General features: G+C 31.6%; 1 protein-coding gene across 1 annotated transcript; it reads right to left on the bottom strand.

Moving 5' to 3' along the window:
- Positions 1–241: 241 nt before the first annotated feature.
- LOC119075500 lies at positions 242–1,835 on the bottom strand. Its single transcript, XM_037181966.1, has 3 exons — positions 1,626–1,835; positions 1,377–1,535; positions 242–1,318 (listed from the first exon to the last, which is right to left on the bottom strand). Exons 1-3 carry the CDS (start codon positions 1,833–1,835, stop codon positions 242–244), a joined length of 1,446 nt encoding a protein of 481 aa, XP_037037861.1.
- Positions 1,836–24,348: the final 22,513 nt, after the last annotated feature.

Here is a 24,348-nt window from a genome sequence, read left to right as displayed (position 1 = left end):
GCATAAGAGTCCACTTTTTTTAACAATGCGACAGATGTGCGAGAAAAGAGTTTGTCGTCCGACAGGTGTGCGAGAATTTTTTTTTCTCGCACTGTTTTTGTGAACATTGATCAATGGAACAAGGCAATAAGAGTAGTCGACAAGTCAGTTTCAATATTCATTCATTTAATGAAATTCCAGTATTGCATTATAATATCTCGAATATTAGAAAATTAACAGGCGAAAGTTAAGCAAATGATCCTTAAAAAGGCTTGCCGTGAAACGTACGATAAAAATTGAATGTACAATTGTTGAATTCAGATTTTGTAAAATTTGGAAGGACAGGCGTTTCAGGAGCATCCGAAGAATCTGCACCAGCAGATGCGCCCTCAATTATTGTAATTGATTGTGACATTGTACGGCTGGTATTGCCGGTCGTATCGGAATCGGATGCAGTTCCGATCATCCGAATTTGTTTTGAAGCGAAACTAGCACCATGTGCATCCTCTCGATCAATATTTTCGATGAGCGCAGCAGAAATACCGTCACTTAAACCGGTGATGTTGAGATTAATTTCTTTGGGAGCTGAATCACCCAAATTAGCGACAACGTCATGAGAAGTGGTACTTGTAGATGGAAAAACGGTGTTGCTTGCAGATGGAATAGCGGTGGTGCTTGTAGATGGAAAAACGGTGTTGCTTGCAGATGGAATAGCGGTGGTGCTTGTAGATGGAATAGCGGTGTTGCTTGTAGATGGAATAGCGGTGTTGCTTGTAGATGGAATAGCACTCATCGCATTGCTCGACGAAGAACGTTGAAAAGGTACACCTCCGAAAATTTGTGCAGAAATTTTGCGTTTGCTTGTTGCAGATGACTGCACATATCCGGCTGCAACTTTGTCCGATCGCCAACCAAACTGTCGTTTAATGACATAAAGATCCGCACCAGCATCAGCCAACAATGTAGCTGAACTCCGTCGAAAACAATGTCCTGTGTACAAAGCTGGTGCATCCAAACCGCAAAACGTAGCAATTCGTTTGGGTATCGCCCCAACGGTATTGATGCCAACTGCCTGAGTTGTACACTGCCCATTCCGGTAACACACAAAGAATCGATCATGAGGCGTATGTGACTTTCGTAACAACATGTATTTTCGCACGATGCCCAATAAATTGTATCTCAAACCGCCTTCTGTGATAGCGAAATCTCTTGGATCGTAGTTTTTTGTGTCCCCGATGTAAACATGCAAGTAGTCACCGCGATCAACAACATCTTTCACCGACATTTTTGCCAATTCAGCCCGACGACATCCTCCACCGATACCGATAATTAATGCCGCCTGTGATATAAACACCAATAAGCTGTCGTTCATTAATCGAAAAACATTAAAATTTTACCTTCATCATTAAAAATTTATCGTCATCTGCCTCCATGATGAACTTGTTGAAATCGTCGCCCGTCAAAATGCTCGATTTTTTCGCAACATGGCCGACACCGTTTCGTTTCAGAAATGCAATGAGTCCATGAAATTTCCTGATATCGACGCGTCGTTCCTTCTATATCATGCATTTCAGCTTCGAATACTCGCTCCAAACAGTTGAAGACTTCATAATCTTCGATTTTTCGTTGAAATAACACAACATCACCTTTTCTGAAATGACTTTCACTCTTTTTTCTTCACACCAACCACAAAACTTTTTGTACACCTTTTCATAATTCAATTTGGATTTTTTCGGCAAAGTTTTTTCAATAGCCTCTGCGGCCGACCGCTCAATATCTGAGCATTCCGATTCATCGCTGAATGCAATATCTGCATCAATTATTATTTGATTATTTTCGCTGTTGCTGTCCGCCATGACTCACACCTCGCGTCGTTTGATTTACACTGAAATAAAACGACGTTATCGCAGCTACAACGCCGTCAGCATAAAATAAAGGATTGCTGCGATCGGAATAGTGTAAAATGATTATATCACATTATGGTCGAGTTGTGGTTCAAGTGAAAATTATTATAAAACGACGAAATGTTCCAAATAAATTAATCATTTCGCTTAGAAAGAGTTGATTTCCGTCATCTGTTGCAAAAAACGTTGTTCCTAACACGGTAGATATGCCGGTATTTTCTCGCACACGATGTCTTCTCGACCTCGGCTTCGCCTCGGGTCGCGAATCGAGATCTAGTGCGAGAAAATACCTTCATATCTACCTTGTTAGGAAAATAACTATTGCCTTATTTATTATGTTCAAAATATGCAAAAGATTTTTTTTTACATGAAAATAAAAAAAATTGAAAATCTTAGAAACTAAATGGTTTTTTAGCTAATTGAAACTGTGTTTTTTTACTAACCACTGCGCACCGTTGAAACACACTAAAAACTCACTTGCCTACATTATTTTGTTCAAAATATCCAAATGAATTTTTTTACACGTAAATAAAAAAAATTGAAAATCTTAGAAACTAAAAGTTGAAACACACTTGCCTTATTTATTTGGTCAAAATATCCAAAACTAAATGGTTTTTTAGCTGGTTGAAACTGTGTTTTTTCACTAACCACTGCGCACCGTTGAAACACACTAAAAACTCACTTGTCTTATTTATTTTGTTCAAAATATCCAAATGAATTTTTTTACACGTAAATAAAAAAAATTGAAAATCTTAGAAACTAAAAGTTTTTTTAGCAGGTTGTAAATTTTGTTTTTTCACTAACCACTGCGCACCGTTGAAACACACTAAAAACTCACTTGCCTTATTTATTATGTTCAAAATATCCAAATGAATTTTTTTACATGAAAATAAAAAAAATTGAAAATCTTAGAAACTAAATGGTTTTTTAGCTGGTTGAAACTGTGTTTTTTCATTAACCACTGGGCACCGTTGAAACACACTAAAAACTCACTTGCCTTATTTGTTTTGTTCAAAATATCCAAATGAATTTTTTTACATGAAAACAAAAAAATATTGAAAATCTTAGAAACTAAAAGTTTTTTTAGCTGGTTGTAAATGTGTTTTTTCACTAACCGCTGCGCACCGTTGAAACACACTAAAAACTCACTTGCCTACATTATTTTGTTCAAAATATCCAATTGAATTTTTTTACACGTAAATAAAAAAAATTGAAAATCTTAGAAACTAAACGGTTTTTTAGCTGGTTGTAAATGTGTTTTTTCACTAACCACTGCGCACCGTTGAGACACACTAAAAACTCACTTGCCTACATTATTTTGTTCAAAATATCCAAATGAATTTTTTTACACGTAAATAAAAAAAAATTGAAAATCTTAGAAACTAAATGGTTTTTTAGCTGGTTGAAACTGTGTTTTTTCACTAACCACTGCGCACCGTTGAAACACACTAAAAACTCACTTGTCTTATTTATTTTGTTCAAAATATCCAAATGAATTTTTTTACATGAAAATAAAAAAAATGAAAATCTTAGAAACTAAAAGCTGTTTTAGCTGGTTGTAAATGTGTTTTTTCACTAACCACTCAGCACCGTTGAAACACACTAAAAACTCACTTGCCTACATTATTTTGTTCAAAATATCCAAATGAATTTTTTTACATGAAAATAAAAAAAATTAAAATCTTAGAAACTAAAAGGTTTTTTAGCTTGTTGTAAATGTGTTTTTTCACTAACCGCTGAGCACCGTTGTAACACACTAAAAACTCACTTGCCTACATTATGTTGTTCAAAATATCCAAATTAATTTTTTTACATGAAATTAAAAAATATGAAAATCTTAGAAACTAAAAGGTTTATTATGAGGTTGTAAATGTGTTTTTTCACTAACCGCTGCGCACCGTTGAAACACACTAAAATCTCACTTGCCTTATTTATTTTGTTCAAAATATCCAAATGAATTTTTTTACACGTAAATAAGAAAAATTGAAAATCTTAGAAACTAAACGGTTTTTTAGCTTGTTGAAACTGTGTTTTTAGCCCCGTACGAAGTACTGGGGGCTTATAAGATTAATATGCCGTTTGTAACACGTCGAATTGGAAGCAGACAGTAAGGGCAAAGCTTTTGGTTATGTTCATAGATGACGAATCCGCAATAAAAAAAATGTCCGTCCGTCCGTCCGTCCGTCCGTGACCCCTCTAGCTTGAGCAAATCACAACCTTTTTTCAAAATTCTTTTTTTCCCCGATTGGTATCGACAAAAGTAAGGTCAAGTTCGAAAATGGCATGGTAGGGTCGGCCCTTCCAGAGCTAGGGCCCTATAGGTGTGTTTCAGTCTTTCGACGATATCTACCGAAATACGCACGTAATAGCTGCTTGTGATATATCAAATGAAAGGTATTGACGAGTAGAACAAAGTTGCTGAACATTGTTTTTGTGTAGGATGCAACGCGAGCTTGTTGGGAGGGCTCAAAGGTCGTTACTCGGCCCTAAGTGTTTTTTCCACATAAATCGAGTAAATCTCATCCGATTTTGCCAGATTTAGTTTTTTATGGAAGGTAATTGAATACCGAAAAGAACGTGGCGAAAAAAGTTTCAAATTTGGGCCCTTGGACTAAGGCCGCTACTCGGCCCTAAGTGTTTTTTGCACATAAATCGAGTAAATCTCATCCGATTTTGCTAGATTTTGTTTCATTTGAGAGATAGTTGAATGCCGAATAGAATGATGGCAAAAAAAGTTTCAAATTTGGGCCCTTGGAGTAAGGCCGCTACTCGGCCCTAAGTGTTTTTTGTACATAAATCGAGTAAATCTCATCCGATTTTGCTAGATTTTGTTTCATTTGAGAGATAGTTGAATGCCGAATAGAATGATGGCAAAAAAAGTTTCAAATTTGGGCCCTTGGACTAAGGCCGCTACTCGGCCCTAAGTGTTTTTTGCACATAAATCGAGTAAATCTCATCCGATTTTGCTAGATTTAGTTTTTTATGGAAGGTAATTGAATACCGAAAAGAACGTGGCGAAAAAAGTTTAAAATTTGGGCCCTTGGACTAAGGCCGCTACTCGGCCCTAAGTGTTTTTTGCACATAAATCGAGTAAATCTCATCCGATTTTGCTAGATTTAGTTTTTTATGGAAGGTAATTGAATACCGAAAAGAACGTGGCGAAAAATTTTTCAAATTTGGGCCCTTGGACTAAGGCCGCTACTCGGCCCTAAGTGTTTTTTGCACATAAATCGAGTAAATCTCATCCGATTTTGCTAGTTTTTGTTTCATTTGAGAGATAATTGAATGCCGAATAGAATGATGGCAAAAAAAGTTTCAAATTTGCGCCCTTGGACTAAGGCCGCTACTCGGTCCTAAGTGCTTTTTGCACATAAATCGAGTAAATCTCAACCGATTTTGCTAGTTTTTGTTTTTTTTGAGAGGTAATTGAATACCCAATGGAAAGTTGGCAAAAAAATTTGGGTTTATAAAATAATGTCGTAAATTGTTGGTTTTATTTGAGAGGTACTTCGTACGGGCTTTCGTAATTGCGCTATGTGCAATTTAAAAAATGAACACTTTCAGTAAATTTGACCATGCCCAACTTGACTTGCATTTTGGTAACAGACGCATTAGAGGGTTGTAGACGTATTAGGGTTCCGGGCGTATTACGGCTACGGACGTATTATGGTTACGGACGAAATAGGATTACGGATCGTACGGGGCTAAGTCGCAGCAAACGCTCCGACTGTTCTGATGCCTTGTTTCACTAACCACTGCGCACCGTTGAAACACACTAAAAACTCACTTGCCATATTTATTTTGTTCAAAATATCCAAATGAATTTTTTTACATGAAAATAAAAAAAATTGAAAATATTAGAAACTAAATGGTTTTTTAGCTGGTTGAAACTGTGTTTTTCATTAACCACTGCGCACCGTTGAAACACACTAAAAACTCACTTGCCTTATTTATTTTGTTCAAAATATCCAAATGAATTTTTTTACATGAAAATAACAAAAAATTGAAAATCTTAGAAACTAAAAGTTTTTTTAGCTATTTGTAAATGTGTTTTTTCACTAACCGCTGCGCACCGTTGAAACACACTAAAAACTTACTTGCCTGCATTATTTTGTTCAAAATACCCAAATGAATTTTTTTACACGTAAATACAATTGAAAATCTTAGAAACTAAAAGTTTTTTAGATGGTTGTAAATGTGTTTTTTCACTAACCGCTGCGCACCATTGAAACACACTAAAAACTCACTTGCCTACATTATTTTGTTCAAAATATCCAAATGAATTTTTTTACACGTAAATAAAAAAAATTGAAAATCTTAGAAACTAAAAGTTTTTTTAGCAGGTTTTAAATGTGTTTTTTCACTAACCACTGCGCACCGTTGAAACACACTAAAAACTCACTTGCCTTATTTATTATGTTCAAAATATGCAAATGAATTTTTTTACATGAAAATAAAAAAAATTGAAAATCTTAGAAACTAAATGGTTTTTTAGCTGGTTGAAACTGTGTTTTTTCACTAACCACTGCGCACCGTTGAAACACACTAAAAACTCACTTGCCTTATTTATTTTGTTCAAAATATTCAAATGAATTTTTTTACACGTAAATAAAAAAAATTGAAAATCATAGAAACTAAAAGTTTTTTTTAGCAGGTTGTAAATGTGTTTTTGTCTCAGAATTTCATGAAATTTTGGCTATATGGTTTGATTAGCATTTCATACATACAGTTAAAATTTCATGGAATTTGGAGAGATTTTTTTTTACATTTTGTGTAACAATGCCATTTTTTGGTCATAATGTATGGCCAAAAAAGTAAAATTAAAATTTTTTTGTCTCAGAAATGCATGAAAATTTGGCTATATGGTTTGATTAGCATTTCAAACATACAGTTAAAATTTCATGGATTTTGGAGAGATTTTTTTTTAAATTTTTTGTAACAATGTCATTTTTTGGTCATAATGTATGGCCAAAAAAGTAAAATTAAAATTTTTTTGTCTCAGAAATGCATGAAAATTTGGCTATATGGTTTGATTAGCATTTCAAACATACAGTTAAAATTTCATGGATTTTGGAGAGATTTTTTTTTAAATTTTTTGTAACAATGTCATTTTTTGGTCATAATGTATGGCCAAAAAAGTAAAATTAAAATTTTTTTGTCTCAGAAATGCATGAAAATTTGGCTATATGGTTTGATTAGCATTTCATACATACAGTTAAAATTTCATGGATTTTGGAGAGATTTTTTTTTAAATTTTTTGTAACAATGTCATTTTTTGGTCATAATGTATGGCCAAAAAAGTAAAATTAAAATTTTTTTGTCTCAGAAATGCATGAAAATTTGGCTATATGGTTTGATTAGCATTTCATACATACAATTAAAATTTCATGGAATTTGAAGAGATTTTTTTTTAAATTTTGTGTAACAATGCCATTTTTTGGTCATAATGTATGGCCAAAAAAGTAAAATTAAAAATTTTTTGTCTCAGAATTGCATGCAATTTTGGCTATATGGTTTGATTAGAATTTCATACATACAGTTAAAATTTCATGGAATTTGGAGAGAATTTTTTTTAAATTTTTTGTAACAATGTCATTTTTTGGTCATAATGTATGGCCAAAAAAGTAAAATTAAAATTTTTTTGTCTCAGAAATGCATGAAAATTTGGCTATATGGTTTGATTAGCATTTTATACATACAGTTAAAATTTCATGGAATTTGAAGAGATTTTTTTTTAAATTTTGTGTAACAATGCCATTTTTTGGTCATAATGTATGGCCAAAAAAGTAAAATTAAAAATTTTTTGTCTCAGAATTGCATGAAATTTTGGCTATATGGTTTGATTAGCATTTCATACATACAGTTAAAATTTCCTGGAATTTTGAGAGATTTTTTTTAAATTTTTTTGTAACAAGGGCTGATCTGTCGGAAGTCGACTTACAAAAAGGCCTCATACGGCTGGCCAGCTGATCCGTCTGAGGTCGATTTTGAAACACGGCCTTGTAGGACTGACCAGCTGATGCGTAGGATGTCGATTTCGAAAAACGGTCTCGTAGTGCTCACCAGCTAATCCATCGGAAGACGTTTTTAAAAAAACGGCCTCGTAGTACTGACCGGCTAATCCGCTGGACGTCGATTTTGAAAAACGGCCTCGGAGGACTTTCCAGTTCATCAGTTGGAGGCTGGGTGCTCCAAAATGCTCCCAGGTGCACCGAGATGCTCCGAGATCCAACGAACGGCGTCGTAGTGCACTGACGTTGGGTTTTATATGTATAGATTAGCATTTCATACATTTTTGGTCATAAAACTAAAATTAAAAATTTTTTGTCTCAGAATTGCTATATGGTTTGATTAGCATTTCATACATACAGTTAAAATTTCAGGGAATTTGGAGAGATTTTTTTTTAAATTTTTGTAACAATGCCATTTTTAGGTCATAATGTATGGCCAAAAAAGTAAAATTAAAAAATTTTTGTCTCAGAATTCCATGAAATTTTGGCTATATGGTTTGATTAGCATTTCATACATACAGTTAAAATTTCATGGAATTTGGAGAGAATTATTTTTACATTTTATAACGTATGGCCAAAAAAGTAAAAGTAAAAATTTTTTGTCTCAGAATTGCATGAAATTTTGGCTTTATAATTTGATTAGCATTTCATACATACAGTTAAAATTTCATGGAATTTTGAGAGAATTTTTTTAAAATTTTTTGTACAGTCGAAGAAATTTAGTTTTCGGGTTTTCCAAAGGTATTAATCTTATTTAACCCACACTTTATCCCACAACAATGGAATCCACAAATTTAAATTTAGTTAACTCAGCGGTCGCAATGACGGCGCTGCAGTCACGATTTCAAAATGTGGTATAGGGTGGCTAATTAAATTTTGGTTTTAGCTACATTTTCTCTTGGTTTTTAATTATTATATTAGGCTTCTAAATTAAGAGTAAATTTATGCAATATAAACCGTTTGAGTTTGAAAAAAGATGTTTTGTATCAGTGAACGATATAGGAAAGCGTTCAGTACGTCTCAACATACAAAAGAACGTAAAATATAATTGTACATTTAGCCACCCTACGTCCGTCATCGCTTCTATTGTCTTCAAAAACATATTGTGTGCTTGTCATGATATGTATCAGACGTTTGTTTATTTATGTGTCTCATCTAAAATGCTGGCCAGCAAAATTTTGATCATTAAATTCAACGGCAAAATTGATCTAAATGTTAAAATAATTGTGAATAATAGTGAAGTTAATATGGTTTTGTTTTCTCTTCATAAAGGAATTTGCATCAGTTCGATGTAACATGCGTAGCACCATTAGAAAAAAAAACTTGTCGCTGAAGAATGATCAAAAAGTTGCTGGACGCAGTAGCTACAATTAATGCTTTGCAGGAGCCAAGAGCCGTCCATTTCAGGGGTCGTAGTTGTCCTTATTTCCTTATTTGTCCTACTTTTTCAAATTTGTCCTTATTTTGTCCTTATTTCCTTATTGTCCTGATTTTGCATCGTGTTTCGAACTTTCACCCAACAGAAATTCCAGTTTCTCAGTGTGTAATTTAAAAATAGCGAAATTATTAAAATTAGGTAATCATTTTGTATTATAAAAGGCTTTTCTCGTCATTTGATCACTATTAAGAGAATCACTATCAGCTACAGAAGTTTATCAGTTCTTCCGTATAAATAAATAAGTAGTGGGTAGTACCCATCAAGACAAAATGTGAAAAATAAAATGAAAAACTGATAAGCAAAGTTCAATAAGAAGCATTAAAATTATCTGGGGTTTGTGTAATCTTCCGCTAGCCCGCTCTTGGCTAGTTTATAATTGATACTAAAAAACAACATGAAGTTCACCTGCTGTGAAGAAATTGTAAAAATGTAAAAAGAAGAGTTTTCCCTAACAAATTCCTGGGTAAATCCACTGCAACCAACATTATTAATTCGTAATATTACGTCAAAATATTGTAGCGTCAAGTTCCTCTTTGTGTCATTTAGCGGTTCGGGGGTTGTTTCTAAATTTTCTCTGCTCGGCCGAGCCTTTAAAGATACGCGAGGTATAGCCGCAAGTTCTTAGCAGATGGAAGTCAAAACTAAGAAGAAATATTGCTTTCTAAGAGCGTCCGAATTTAGTCGGGAAAAACTACAGTAAGTCATATTTTAAAACAGAATCAATCTTTTTTGGAAAGCAGACACGCCGACTTCGAACTGTAACTGTAGTAAATGTTCCCAACCAGAAATCAGATACTAACAAAGTTTCTTTATTCGAACAAAGCTGATGTTCCTAATATTTTGAACGAACGTATGGTAGTAAATATTTCGCCTGCGGCATATTTCGCCTAATAAAAATTAAGAGTAATCTGGCACATATGACACTTTCAAATCTTTACAGTTCAAGTTTAAAAAAACTTTCCGAAATGTAATAAATTCACTTCCCTTAATTGACGAAAGCCTTTGTAGAACTTCTTTTTTTGGGGTCACACACGCTGGCCTCCACTGTCTTTTCTTTTAGGGTACCACTGATTCACCTCGTGACCATCGGTGCTACTTTTCAAAAGATCCTGCGATTTTTTTAGACTTCTCACTGACTGCTCAGTGTTAGCGTCAAGGCTGTGTAGATAGAGTAGAGCAGTATCTATAGATTTAAACCATTTAAACAGTATGTGATGTAAAAGCGCTTTTCAAATAAGATTCTGCACTGCACTCAACGAGAAAACGAAAGTCGGCGTGTCTGTTGCAATATCAACAAAATGTACCAATAAAAATCGCATCAATTGAAAATTTTCCTACAGTTACGAGATTTCTGGAGTTTACACATTTCAGTGTTCTGTCTGTTTCTCTATTTCTCATCGATTCTCATCGATTTTACATAGAGAAATAGAGAAATAGAAGAAAAAACAAATGTGTAAACTCCAGAAATCTCGTAACTGTACTACCAAATTTGTCCTTATATGTCCTTACTTTCTCAATGAATTTTGTCCTTATGTCCTTATAAGGATCACTCAATTTTGGCTACGACCCCTGCCATTTGAAATCTTCACAATCATCATTTCAACTAAAGGCTTTTTTTTAAACGAAACACAGATTCGGAACATTCTTTTTCGCCAAATTACAATTTGGCATAGGAAATAAATTCAACTCTTTGTATAAGTGAAGCTCATGATTGAGCTCAATCATGAAAACAGAATCTGGTCAGGAATAAGATAAGAATATGAATATGACGAACTTCAAAGTTCCTGATTTATAATCCTGAGATGCCTGCTCATGCAATCATGCGATTTACGATTTCCAAAGAATTTTAATATCAACTTTTAGACAAAATAACAATTTCCAAGTCTGTTTTCTATTTGATTTATTTGATGTATTTCCGACCTCGTTCTAGGGTAATAAAATTTTCTGTGGATTATTTGTAACTTCATGAAAATATTAAGATGGAAAACCTCAGAAACATTCACATAAAAATTATGCTTTCCTAACTAATGTTGAAATAGCCTTTTTGCACTCATTAGGAACTTAGGAAAATAACTACTGGGCAGTCGAGACGGTTTACTTGTAGTCCGAAATTATATTTTGGCTTCGTAGAACACAGATAAACACAAGAGAGAGGAATTATATGATATGCAGTACATACTGTCCCGTACAATCTTTTTCTAAATAAAAGTTATAGTCAAATCGACAATATTGTATTATTTGGCGATTTGTCATATTTTGGAGTTTCTTCACACTTTGGCGATTTTTCTTGACAATTCATCATATTTAGTTGATTTGTTAAATCATCAAGAAAAGTCTCAGAAGTGTGAAGAAACGCCATAAAGATAAATTTTCAATTCTCTATGATCCTTGGAGTTTCTTTACTCTTTGGCGATATTTCTTGGTTTTTCTTCACATTATGGCGATATTTCTTGTTGATTTAACAAATCAACCATAATGATGAATTGCCAAGAAAAATCGATAGAGTGTGAAGAGAAAAATCGCCAGAGTGTGAGGAAACGCCAAAGTGTAAAAATACGTTTTTGAAATGTCTCTACATTATCTTTCGTAAAATGATAGTGTCCTCGGGATCTTTCGTTAAAGTATGAATTCCCTAGGATCGAACAAGATGCCGTTACCTGACGTAAAATAAGAGTTTCCTTAGGATCGAACCAGGCAGCATTTCGTAACTTTTATAAAAGGATAGATTCACTAGCTTCGAACAAATAACGCCTTTTAGATAAATTTCGTAAAAGGATAAATTTCCAAGGATTTGTTTAATCACCACGAAGAATCGCCAAAGTGTGAAGAAACGCAACAAAGACAAATTTATCATTCTTTGTTTTTGCCGGCGTTTCTTCATCCCTTGCCAATTTTTTATTTTTGGCGATTCTTCATGAGAATCATGATTAATGACGGCTACGAGCTTTAGCGAAAACGAATGAGATGTTCCGATCCGAATCTGCGAGCGAACTTCCGTTTCGTTAAAAAAAAGCCTTTAGTTGAAATGATGATTGTGAAGATTTCAAATGGTGTTTCTCTAATTTTTATTCTATATCCTGCAAAGCATTAATTGTAGCTACTGCGTCCAGCAACTTTTTGATCATTCTTCAGCGACAAGTTTTTTTTTCTAATGGTGCTCCGCACTTTACATCGAACTGATGCAAATTCCTTTATGAAGAGAAAACAAAACCACATTAACTTCACTATTATTCACAATTATTTTAACATTTAGATCAATTTTGCCGTTGAATTTAATGATCAAAATTTTGCTGGCCAGCATTTTAGATGAGACACATAAATAAACAAACGTCTGATACATATCATGACAAGCACACAATATGTTTTTGAAGACAATAGAAGCGATGACGGACGTAGGGTGGCTAAATGTACAATTATATTTTACGTTCTTTTGTATGTTGAGCCGTACTGAACGCTTTCCTATATCGTTCACTGATACAAAACATCTTTTTTCAAACTCAAACGGTTTATATTGCATAAATTTACTCTTAATTTAGAAGCCTAATATAATAATTAAAAACCAAGAGAAAATGTAGCTAAAACCAAAATTTAATTAGCCACCCTATATCACATTTTGAAATCGTGACTGCAGCGCCGTCATTGTGACCGTTGTGTTAACTAAATTTAAATTTGTGGATTCCATTGTTGTGGGATAAAGTGTGGGTTAAATAAGATTAATACCTTTGGAAAACCCGAAATCTAAATTTCCTCGACTGTAACAATGTCATTTTTTGGTCATATTGTATGGCCAAAAAAGTAAAATTAAAAATTTTTTGTCTCAGAATTTCATGAAATTTTGGCTATATAATTTGATTAGCATTTTATACATACAGTTAAAATTTCATGGAATTTGGAGAGAAAATTTTTTGTCTCAGAATTGCATGAAATTTTGGCTATATGGTTTGATTAGCATTTCATACATACAGTTAAAATTTCATGGAATTTGGAGAGATTTTTTTTTACATTTCTTGTAACAATGCCATTTTTTGGTCATAATGTATGGCCAAAAAAGTAAAATTTAAAAAATTTTGTCTCAGAATTGCATGCATTTTTTTCTATATATGGTTTCATACATACAGTTAAAATTTCTTGGAATTTGGAGAGAATTTTTTGTCTCAGAATTGCATGAAATTTTGGCTATATGGTTTGATTAGCATTTCATACATACAGTTAAAATTTCCTGGAATTTTGAGAGATTTTTTTTTAATTTTTTTGTAACAAGGGCTGATCTGTCGGAAGTCGACTTACAAAAAGGCCTCATACGGCTGGCCAGCTGATCCGTCTGAGGTCGATTTTGAAACACGGCCTTGTAGGACTGACCAGCTGATGCGTAGGATGTCGATTTCGAAAAACGGTCTCGTAGTGCTCACCAGCTAATCCATCGGAAGACGATTTTAAAAAAACGGCCTCGTAATACTGACCGGCTAATCCGTCGGAGCTCGATTTTGAAAAATGGCCTCGTAGGGCTCACCAGCTGATCCGCCGGACGTCGATTTTGAAAAACGGCGTCGGAGGACTTTCCAGCTCATCAGTTGGAGGCTGGGTGCTCCAAAATGCTCCCAGGTGCACCGAGATGCTCCGAGATCCACCGAGCGGCGTCGTAGTGCACCGACGTTGGGTTTTATATGTATAGATTAGCATTTCATACATTTTTGGTCATAAAACTAAAATTAAAAATTTTTTGTCTCAGAATTGCATGAAATTTTGGCTATATGGTTTGATTAGCATTTCATACATACAGTTAAGATTTCATTGAATTTGGAGAGAATTTTTTTTAAATTTTTTGTAACAATGCCATTTTTTGGTCATAATGTATTGTCAAAAAACTAAAATTAAAATTTTTTTGTCTCAGAATTGTATGAAATTTTGGCTATATGGTTTGATTAGCATTTCATACATACAGTTAAAATTTCATGGAATTTGGAGAGAATTTTTTTTACATTTTTTGTAACAATGCCATTTTTTGGTCATAACGTATGGCCAAAAAAGTAAAAGTAAAAATTTTTTGTCTCAGAATTGCATGAAATTTTGGCTTTATAATTTGATTAGCATTTCATACATACAGTTAAAATTTCATGGAATTTTGAGAGAATTCTTTTAAAAATTTTTGTAACAATGTCATTTTTTGGTCATAATGTATGGCCAAAAAAGTAAAATTAAAAATTTTTTGTCTCAGAATTTCATGAAATTTTGGCTATATAATTTGATTAGCATTTTATACATACAGTTAAAATTTCATGGAATTTGGAGAGAACATTTTTTGTCTCATAATTGCATGAAATTTTGGCTATATGGTTTGATTAGCATTTCATACATACAGTTAGAATTTCATGGAATTTGGAGAGAATTTTTTTTACATTTTTTGTAACAATGCCATTTTTTGGTCATAATGTATGGCCAAAAAAGCAAAATTAAAAATTTGTTGTCTCAGAATTGCATGAAATTTTGGCTATATGGTTTGATTAGCATTTCATACATACAGTTAAAATTTCATGGAATTTGGAGAGATTTTTTTTTAAATTTTGTGTAACAATGCCATTTTTTGGTCATAATGTATGGCCAAAAAAGTAAAATTAAAAATTTTTTGTCTCAGAAATGCATGAAAATTTGGCTATATGGTTTGATTAGCATTTCATACATACAGTTAAAATTTCATGGAATTTGAAGAGATTTTTTTTTAAATTTTGTGTAACAATGCCATTTTTTGGTCATAATGTATGGCCAAAAAAGTAAAATTAAAAATTTTTTGTCTCAGAATTGCATGAAATTTTGGCTATATGATTTGATTAGCATTTCATACATACAGTTAAAATTTCATGGAATTTTGAGAGATTTTTTTTTTTATTTTTTGTAACAATGCCATTTTTTGGTCATAATGTATAGCCAAAAAAGTAAAATTAAAAATTTTTTGTCTCAGAATTGCATGAAATTTTGGCTATATGGTTTGATTAGCATTTCATACATACAGTTAAAATTTCATGGAATTTGGAGAGATTTTTTTTTACATTTCTTGTAACAATGCCATTTTTTGGTCATAATGTATGGCCAAAAAAGTAAAATTTAAAAAATTTTGTCTCAGAATTGCATGCATTTTTTTCTATATATGGTTTCATACATACAGTTAAAATTTCTTGGAATTTGGAGAGAATTTTTTGTCTCAGAATTGCATGAAATTTTGGCTATATGGTTTGATTAGCATTTCATACATACAGTTAAAATTTCCTGGAATTTTGAGAGATTTTTTTTTAATTTTTTTGTAACAAGGGCTGATCTGTCGGAAGTCGACTTACAAAAAGGCCTCATACGGCTGGCCAGCTGATCCGTCTGAGGTCGATTTTGAAACACGGCCTTGTAGGACTGACCAGCTGATGCGTAGGATGTCGATTTCGAAAAACGGTCTCGTAGTGCTCACCAGCTAATCCATCGGAAGACGATTTTAAAAAAACGGCCTCGTAATACTGACCGGCTAATCCGTCGGAGCTCGATTTTGAAAAATGGCCTCGTAGGGCTCACCAGCTGATCCGCCGGACGTCGATTTTGAAAAACGGCGTCGGAGGACTTTCCAGCTCATCAGTTGGAGGCTGGGTGCTCCAAAATGCTCCCAGGTGCACCGAGATGCTCCGAGATCCACCGAGCGGCGTCGTAGTGCACCGACGTTGGGTTTTATATGTATAGATTAGCATTTCATACATTTTTGGTCATAAAACTAAAATTAAAAATTTTTTGTCTCAGAATTGCATGAAATTTTGGCTATATGGTTTGATTAGCATTTCATACATACAGTTAAAATTTCATGGAATTTGGAGAGAATTTTTTTTACATTTTTTGTAACAATGCCATTTTTTGGTCAAAAAACTAAAATTAAAAATTTTTTGTCTCAGAATTGCTATATGGTTTGATTAGCATTTCATACATACAGTTAAGATTTCATTGAATTTGGAGAGAATTTTTTTTAAATTTTTTGTAACAATGCCATTTTTTGGTCATAATGTATTGTCAAAAAACTAAAATTAAAATTTTTTTGTCTCAGAATTGTATGAAATTTTGGCTATATGGTTTGATTAGCATTTCATACATACAGTTAAAATTTCATGGAATTTGGAGAGAATTTTTTTTACATTTTTTGTAACAATGCCATTTTTTGGTCATAACGTATGGCCAAAAAAGTAAAAGTAAAAATTTTTTGTCTCAGAATTGCATGAAATTTTGGCTTTATAATTTGATTAGCATTTCATACATACAGTTAAAATTTCATGGAATTTTGAGAGAATTTTTTTAAAAATTTTTGTAACAATGTCATTTTTTGGTCATAATGTATGGCCAAAAAAGTAAAATTAAAAATTTTTTGTCTCAGAATTTCATGAAATTTTGGCTATATAATTTGATTAGCATTTTATACATACAGTTAAAATTTCATGGAATTTGGAGAGAACATTTTTTGTCTCATAATTGCATGAAATTTTGGCTATATGGTTTGATTAGCATTTCATACATACAGTTAGAATTTCATGGAATTTGGAGAGAATTTTTTTTACATTTTTTGTAACAATGCCATTTTTTGGTCATAATGTATGGCCAAAAAAGCAAAATTAAAAATTTGTTGTCTCAGAATTGCATGAAATTTTGGCTATATGGTTTGATTAGCATTTCATACATACTGTTAAAATTTCATGGAATTTGGAGAGAATTTTTTTTACATTTCTTGTAACAATGCCATTTTTTGGTCATAATGTATGGCCAAAAAAGTAAAATTAAAAAATTTTTGTCTCAGATTTTGAAAAACGGCCTCGGAGGACTTTCCAGCTCATCAGTTGGAGGCTGGGTGCTCCAAAATGCTCCCAGGTGCACCGAGATGCTCCGAGATCCACCGAACGGCGTCGTAGTGCACCGACGTTGGGTTTTATATGTATAGATTAGCATTTCATACATTTTTGGTCATAAAACTAAAATTAAAAATTTTTTGTCTCAGAATTGCTATATGGTTTGATTAGCATTTCATACATACAGTTAAAATTTCATTTAAATTTGGAGAGATTTTTTTTTAAATTTTTGTAACAATGCCATTTTTAGGTCATAATGTATGGCCAAAAAAGTAAAATTAAAAATTTTTTGTCTCAGAATTGCATGAAATTTTGGCTATATGGTTTGATTAGCATTTCATACATACAGTTAAAATTTCAGGGAATTTGGAGAAATTTTTTTTATTAATTTTTGTAACAATGCCATTTTTAGGTCATAATGTATGCCCAAAAAAGTAAAATTAAAAAATTTTTGTCTCAGAATTGCATGAAATTTTGGCTATATGATTTGATTAGCATTTCATACATACAGTTAAAATTTCATAGAATTTGGAGAGAATTTTTTTAAAACTTTTTGTAACAATGCCATTTTTTGGTCATAATGTATGGCCAAAAAAGTAAAATTAAAAATTTTTTGTCTCAGAATTGCATGAAATTTTGGCTATATGGTTTGATTAGCATTTCATACATACAGTTAAAATTTCATGGAATTTGGAGAGATTTTTTTTTAAATTTTGTGTAACAATGCCATTTTTTGGTCATAATGTATGGCCAAAAAAGTAAAATTAAAAATTTTTTGTCTCAGAATTGCATGAAATTTTGGCTATATGGTTTGATTAGCATTTCATACATACAGTTAAAATTTCATGGAATTTGAAGAGATTTTTTTTTAAATTTTGTGTAACAATGCCATTTTTTGGTCATAATGTATGGCCAAAAAAGTAAAATTAAAAATTTTTTGTCTCAGAATTGCATGCAATTTTGGCTATATGGTTTGATTAGAATTTCATACATACAGTTAAAATTTTATGGAATTTGGAGAGAATTTTTTTTAAATTTTTTGTAACAATGTCATTTTTTGGTCATAATGTATGGCCAAAAAAGTAAAATTAAAATTTTTTTGTCTCAGAAATGCATGAAAATTTGGCTATATGGTTTGATTAGCATTTCATACATACAGTTAAAATTTCATGGAATTTGAAGAGATTTTTTTTTAAATTTTGTGTAACAATGCCATTTTTTGGTCATAATGTATGGCCAAAAAAGTAAAATTAAAAATTTTTTGTCTCAGAATTGCATGAAATTTTGGCTATATGATTTGATTAGCATTTCATACATACAGTTAAAATTTCATGGAATTTTGAGAGATTTTTTTTTTTATTTTTTGTAACAATGCCATTTTTTGGTCATAATGTATAGCCAAAAAAGTAAAATTAAAAATTTTTTGTCTCAGAATTGCATGAAATTTTGGCTATATGGTTTGATTAGCATTTCATACATACAGTTAAAATTTCATGGAATTTTGAGAGAATTTTTTTAAAATTTTTTGTAACAATGTCATTTTTTGGTCATAATGTATGGCCAAAAAAGTAAAATTAAAAATTTTTTGTCTCAGAATTTCATGAAATTTTGGCTATATAATTTGATTAGCATTTTATACATACAGTTAAAATTTCATAGAATTTGGAGAGAATTTTTTTTTAATTTTTTGTAACAATGCCATTTTTTGGTCATAATGTATGGCCAAAAAAGTAAAATTAAACATTTTTTGTCTCAGAATTGCATGAAATTTTGGCTATATGGTTTGATTATCATTTCATACATACAGTTAAAATTTCAGAGAATTTGGAGAGAATTTTTTTTAAATTCTTTGTAACAATGCCATTTTTTGGTCATAATGTATGGCCAAAAAAGTAAAATTAAAAATTTTTTGTCTCAGAATTGCATGAAATTTTGGCTATATGATTTGATTAGCATTTCATACATACAGTTAAAATTTCATAGAATTTGGAGAGAATTTTTTTAAAACTTTTTGTAACAATGCCATTTTTTGGTCATAATGTATGGCCAAAAAAGTAAAATTAAAAATTTTTTGTCTCAGAATTGCATGAAATTTTGGCTATATGGTTTGATTAGCATTTCATACATACAGTTAAAATTTCATGGAATTTGGAGAGATTTTTTTTTAAATTTTGTGTAACAATGCCATTTTTTGGTCATAATGTATGGCCAAAAAAGTAAAATTAAAAATTTTTTGTCTCAGAATTGCATGAAATTTTGGCTATATGGTTTGATTAGCATTTCATACATACAGTTAAAATTTCATGGAATTTGAAGAGATTTTTTTTTAAATTTTGTGTAACAATGCCATTTTTTGGTCATAATGTATGGCCAAAAAAGTAAAATTAAAAATTTTTTGTCTCAGAATTGCATGCAATTTTGGCTATATGGTTTGATTAGAATTTCATACATACAGTTAAAATTTTATGGAATTTGGAGAGAATTTTTTTTAAATTTTTTGTAACAATGTCATTTTTTGGTCATAATGTATGGCCAAAAAAGTAAAATTAAAATTTTTTTGTCTCAGAAATGCATGAAAATTTGGCTATATGGTTTGATTAGCATTTCATACATACAGTTAAAATTTCATGGAATTTGAAGAGATTTTTTTTTAAATTTTGTGTAACAATGCCATTTTTTGGTCATAATGTATGGCCAAAAAAGTAAAATTAAAAATTTTTTGTCTCAGAATTGCATGAAATTTTGGCTATATGGTTTGATTAGCATTTCATACATACAGTTAAAATTTCATGGAATTTGAAGAGATTTTTTTTTTAATTTTGTGTAACAATGCCATTTTTTGGTCATAATGTATGGCCAAAAAAGTAAAATTAAAAATTTTTTGTCTCAGAATTGCATGCAATTTTGGCTATATGGTTTGATTAGAATTTCATACATACAGTTAAAATTTCATGGAATTTGGAGAGAATTTTTTTTTAATTTTTTGTAACAATGTCATTTTTTGGTCATAATGTATGGCCAAAAAAGTAAAATTAAAATTTTTTTGTCTCAGAAATGCATGAAAATTTGGCTATATGGTTGGATTAGCATTTCATACATACAGTTAAAATTTCATGGAATTTGGAGAGATTTTTTTTTAATTTTTTTGTAACAAGGGCTGATCTGTCGGAAGTCGACTTACAAAAAGGCCTCATACGGCTGGCCAGCTGATCCGTCTGAGGTCGATTTTGAAACACGGCCTTGTAGGACTGACCAGCTGATGCGTAGGATGTCGATTTCGAAAAACGGTCTCGTAGTGCTCACCAGCTAATCCATCGGAAGACGATTTTAAAAAAACGGCCTCGTAGTACTGACCGGCTAATCCGTCGGAGGTCGATTTTGTAAAACGGCCTCGTAGGGCTCACCAGCTGATCCGCTGGACGTCGATTTTGAAAAACGGCCTCGGCGGACTTTCCAGCTCATCACTTGGAGGCTGGGTGCTCCAAAATGCTCCCAGGTGCACCGAGATGCTCCGAGATCCACCGAGCGGCGTCGTAGTGCACCGACGTTGGGTTTTATATGTATAGATTAGCATTTCATACATTTTTGGTCATAAAACTAAAATTAAAAATTTTTTGTCTCAGAATTGCTATATGGTTTGATTAGCATTTCATACATACAGTTAAAATTTCATTTAAATTTGGAGAGATTTTTTTTTAAATTTTTGTAACAATGCCGGTTTTAGGTCATAATGTATGGCCAAAAAAGTAAAATTAAAAATTTTTTGTCTCAGAATTGCATGAAATTTTGGCTATATGGTTTGATTAGCATTTCATACATACAGTTAAAATTTCATGGAATTTGGAGAGAATTTTTTTTAAATTTTTTGTAACAATGCCATTTTTTGGTCAAAAAATGGCCAAAAAAGTAAAATTAAAAATTTTTTGTCTCAGAATTGCATGAAATTTTGGCTATATGGTTTGATTAGCATTTCATACATACAGTTAAAATTTCATGGAATTTGGAGAGATTTTTTTTTACATTTTTTGTAACAATGCCATTTTTTGGTCATAATGTATGGCCAAAAAAGTAAAATTAAAAATTTTTTGTCTCAGAATTTCATGAAATTTTGGCTATATAATTTGATTAGCATTTCATACATACAGTTAAAATTTCATGGAATTTGGAGAGATTTTTTTTTAAATTTTTTGTAACAATGCCATTTTTTGGTCAAAAAATGGCCAAAAAAGTAAAATTAAAAATTTTTTGTCTCAGAATTGCATGAAATTTTGGCTATATGGTTTGATTAGCATTTCATACATACAGTTAAAATTTCATGGAATTTGGAGAGAATTTTTTTTAAATTTTTTGTAACAATGCCATTTTTTGGTCAAAAAATGGCCAAAAAAGTAAAATTAAAAATTTTTTGTCTCAGAATTGCATGAAATTTTGGCTATATGGTTTGATTAGCATTTCATACATACAGTTAAAATTTCATGGAATTTGGAGAGAATTTTTTTTACATTTTTTGTAACAATGTCATTTTTTGGTCATAATGTATGGCCAAAAAAGTAAAATTAAAAATTTTTTGTCTCAGAATTTCATGAAATTTTGGCTATATAATTTGATTAGCATTTCATACATACAGTTAAAATTTCATGGAATTTGGAGAGAATTTTTTTTACATTTCTTGTAACAATGCCATTTTTTGGTCATAATGTATGGCCAAAAAAGTAAAATTAAAAAAATTTTGTCTCAGAATTGCATGAAATTTTTTCTATATATGGTTTCATACATACAGTTAAAATTTCTTGGAATTTGGAGAGAATTTTTTGTCTCAGAATTGCATGAAATTTTGGCTATATGGTTTGATTAGCATTTCATACATACAGTTAAAATTTCCTGGAATTTTGAGAGATTTTTTTTAAATTTTTTTGTAACAAGGGCTGATCTGTCGGAAGTCGACTTACAAAAAGGCCTCATACGGCTGGCCAGCTGATCCGTCTGAGGTCGATTTTGAAACACGGCCTTGTAGGACTGACCAGCTGATGCTTAGGATGTCGATTTCGAAAAACGGTCTCGTAGTGCTCACCAGCTAATCCATCGGAAGACGATTTTAAAAAAACGGCCTCGTAGTACTGACCGGCTAATCCGTCGGAGGTCGATTTTGAAAAACGGCCTCGTAGGGCTCACCAGCTGATCCGCCGGACGTCGATTTTGAAAAACGGCCTCGGAGGACTTTTCAGCTCATCAGTTGGAGGCTGGGTGCTCCAAAATGCTCCCAGGTGCACCGAGATGCTCCGAGATCCACCGAGCGGCGTCGTAGTGCACCGACGTTGGGTTTTATATGTATAGATTAGCATTTCATACATTTTTGGTCATAAAACTAAAATTAAAAATTTTTTGTCTCAGAATTGCTATATGGTTTGATTAGCATTTCATACATACAGTTAAAATTTCATTTAAATTTGGAGAGATTTTTTTTTAAATTTTTGTAACAATGCCATTTTTAGGTCATAATGTATGGCCAAAAAAGTAAAATTAAAAATTTTTTGTCTCAGAATTGCATGAAATTTTGGCTATATGGTTTGATTAGCATTTCATACATACAGTTAAAATTTCAGGGAATTTGGAGAGATTTTTTTTTTAATTTTTGTAACAATGCCATTTTTAGGTCATAATGTATGGCCAAAAAAGTAAAATTAAAAAATTTTTGTCTCAGAATTCCATGACATTTTGGCTATATGATTTGATTAGCATTTCATACATACAGTTAAAATTTCATGGAATTTGGAGAGAATTTTTTTAATTTTTTTTGTAACAATGTCATTTTTTGGTCATAATGTATGGCCAAAAAAGTAAAATTAAAAATTTTTTGTCTCAGAATTGCATGCAATTTTGGCTATATGGTTTGATTAGAATTTCATACATACAGTTAAAATTTCATGGAATTTGGAGAGAATTTTTTGTAACAATGCCATTTTTTGGTCATAAAACTAAAATTAAAAATTTTTTGTCTCAGAATTGCTATATGGTTTGATTAGCATTTCATACATACAGTTAAGATTTCATTGAATTTGGAGAGAATTTTTTTTAAATTTTTTGTAACAATGCCATTTTTTGGTCATAATGTATTGTCAAAAAACTAAAATTAAAAATTTTTTGTCTCAGAATTGCATGAAATTTTGGCTATATGGTTTGATTAGCATTTCATACATACAGTTAAAATTTCATGGAATTTGGAGAGAATTTTTTTTACATTTTTTGTAACAATGCCATTTTTTGGTCATAACGTATGGCCAAAAAAGTAAAAGTAAAAATTTTTTGTCTCAGAATTGCATGAAATTTTGGCTTTATAATTTGATTAGCATTTCATACATACAGTTAAAATTTCATGGAATTTTGAGAGAATTTTTTTAAAATTTTTTGTAACAATGTCATTTTTTGGTCATAATGTATGGCCAAAAAAGTAAAATTAAAAATTTTTTGTCTCAGAATTTCATGAAATTTTGGCTATATAATTTGATTAGCATTTTATACATACAGTTAAAATTTCATGGAATTTGGAGAGAAAATTTTTTGTCTCAGAATTGCATGAAATTTTGGCTATATGGTTTGATTAGCGATTCATACATACAGTTAAAATTTCATGGAATTTGGAGAGAATTTTTTTTAAATTTTTGTTACAATGCCATTTCTTGGTCATAATGTATGGCCAAAAAAGCAAAATTAAAAATTTGTTGTCTCAGAATTGCTTGAAATTTTGGCTATATGGTTTGATTAGCATTTCATACATACAGTTAAAATTTCATGGAATTTGGAGAGATTTTTTTTTACATTTCTTGTAACAATGCCATTTTTTGGTCATAATGTATGGCCAAAAAAGTAAAATTAAAAAAATTTTGTCTCAGAATTGCATGAAATTTTTTCTATATATGGTTTCATACATACAGTTAAAATTTCTTGGAATTTGGAGAGAATTTTTTGTCTCAGAATTGCATGAAATTTTGGCTATATGGTTTGATTAGCATTTCATACATACAGTTAAAATTTCCTGGAATTTTGAGAGATTTTTTTTAAATTTTTTTGTAACAAGGGCCGATTTCGAAAAACGGTCTCGTAGTGCTCACCAGCTAATCCATCGGAAGACGATTTTAAAAAAACGGCCTCGTAGTACT

The sequence above is a fragment of the Bradysia coprophila genome, unplaced genomic scaffold (genome assembly GCF_014529535.1).
Source record: "Bradysia coprophila strain Holo2 unplaced genomic scaffold, BU_Bcop_v1 contig_217, whole genome shotgun sequence".
Taxonomy (NCBI): Eukaryota; Metazoa; Arthropoda; class Insecta; order Diptera; family Sciaridae; genus Bradysia; species Bradysia coprophila.
This window is presented reverse-complemented; position numbering and strand designations above follow the sequence as displayed.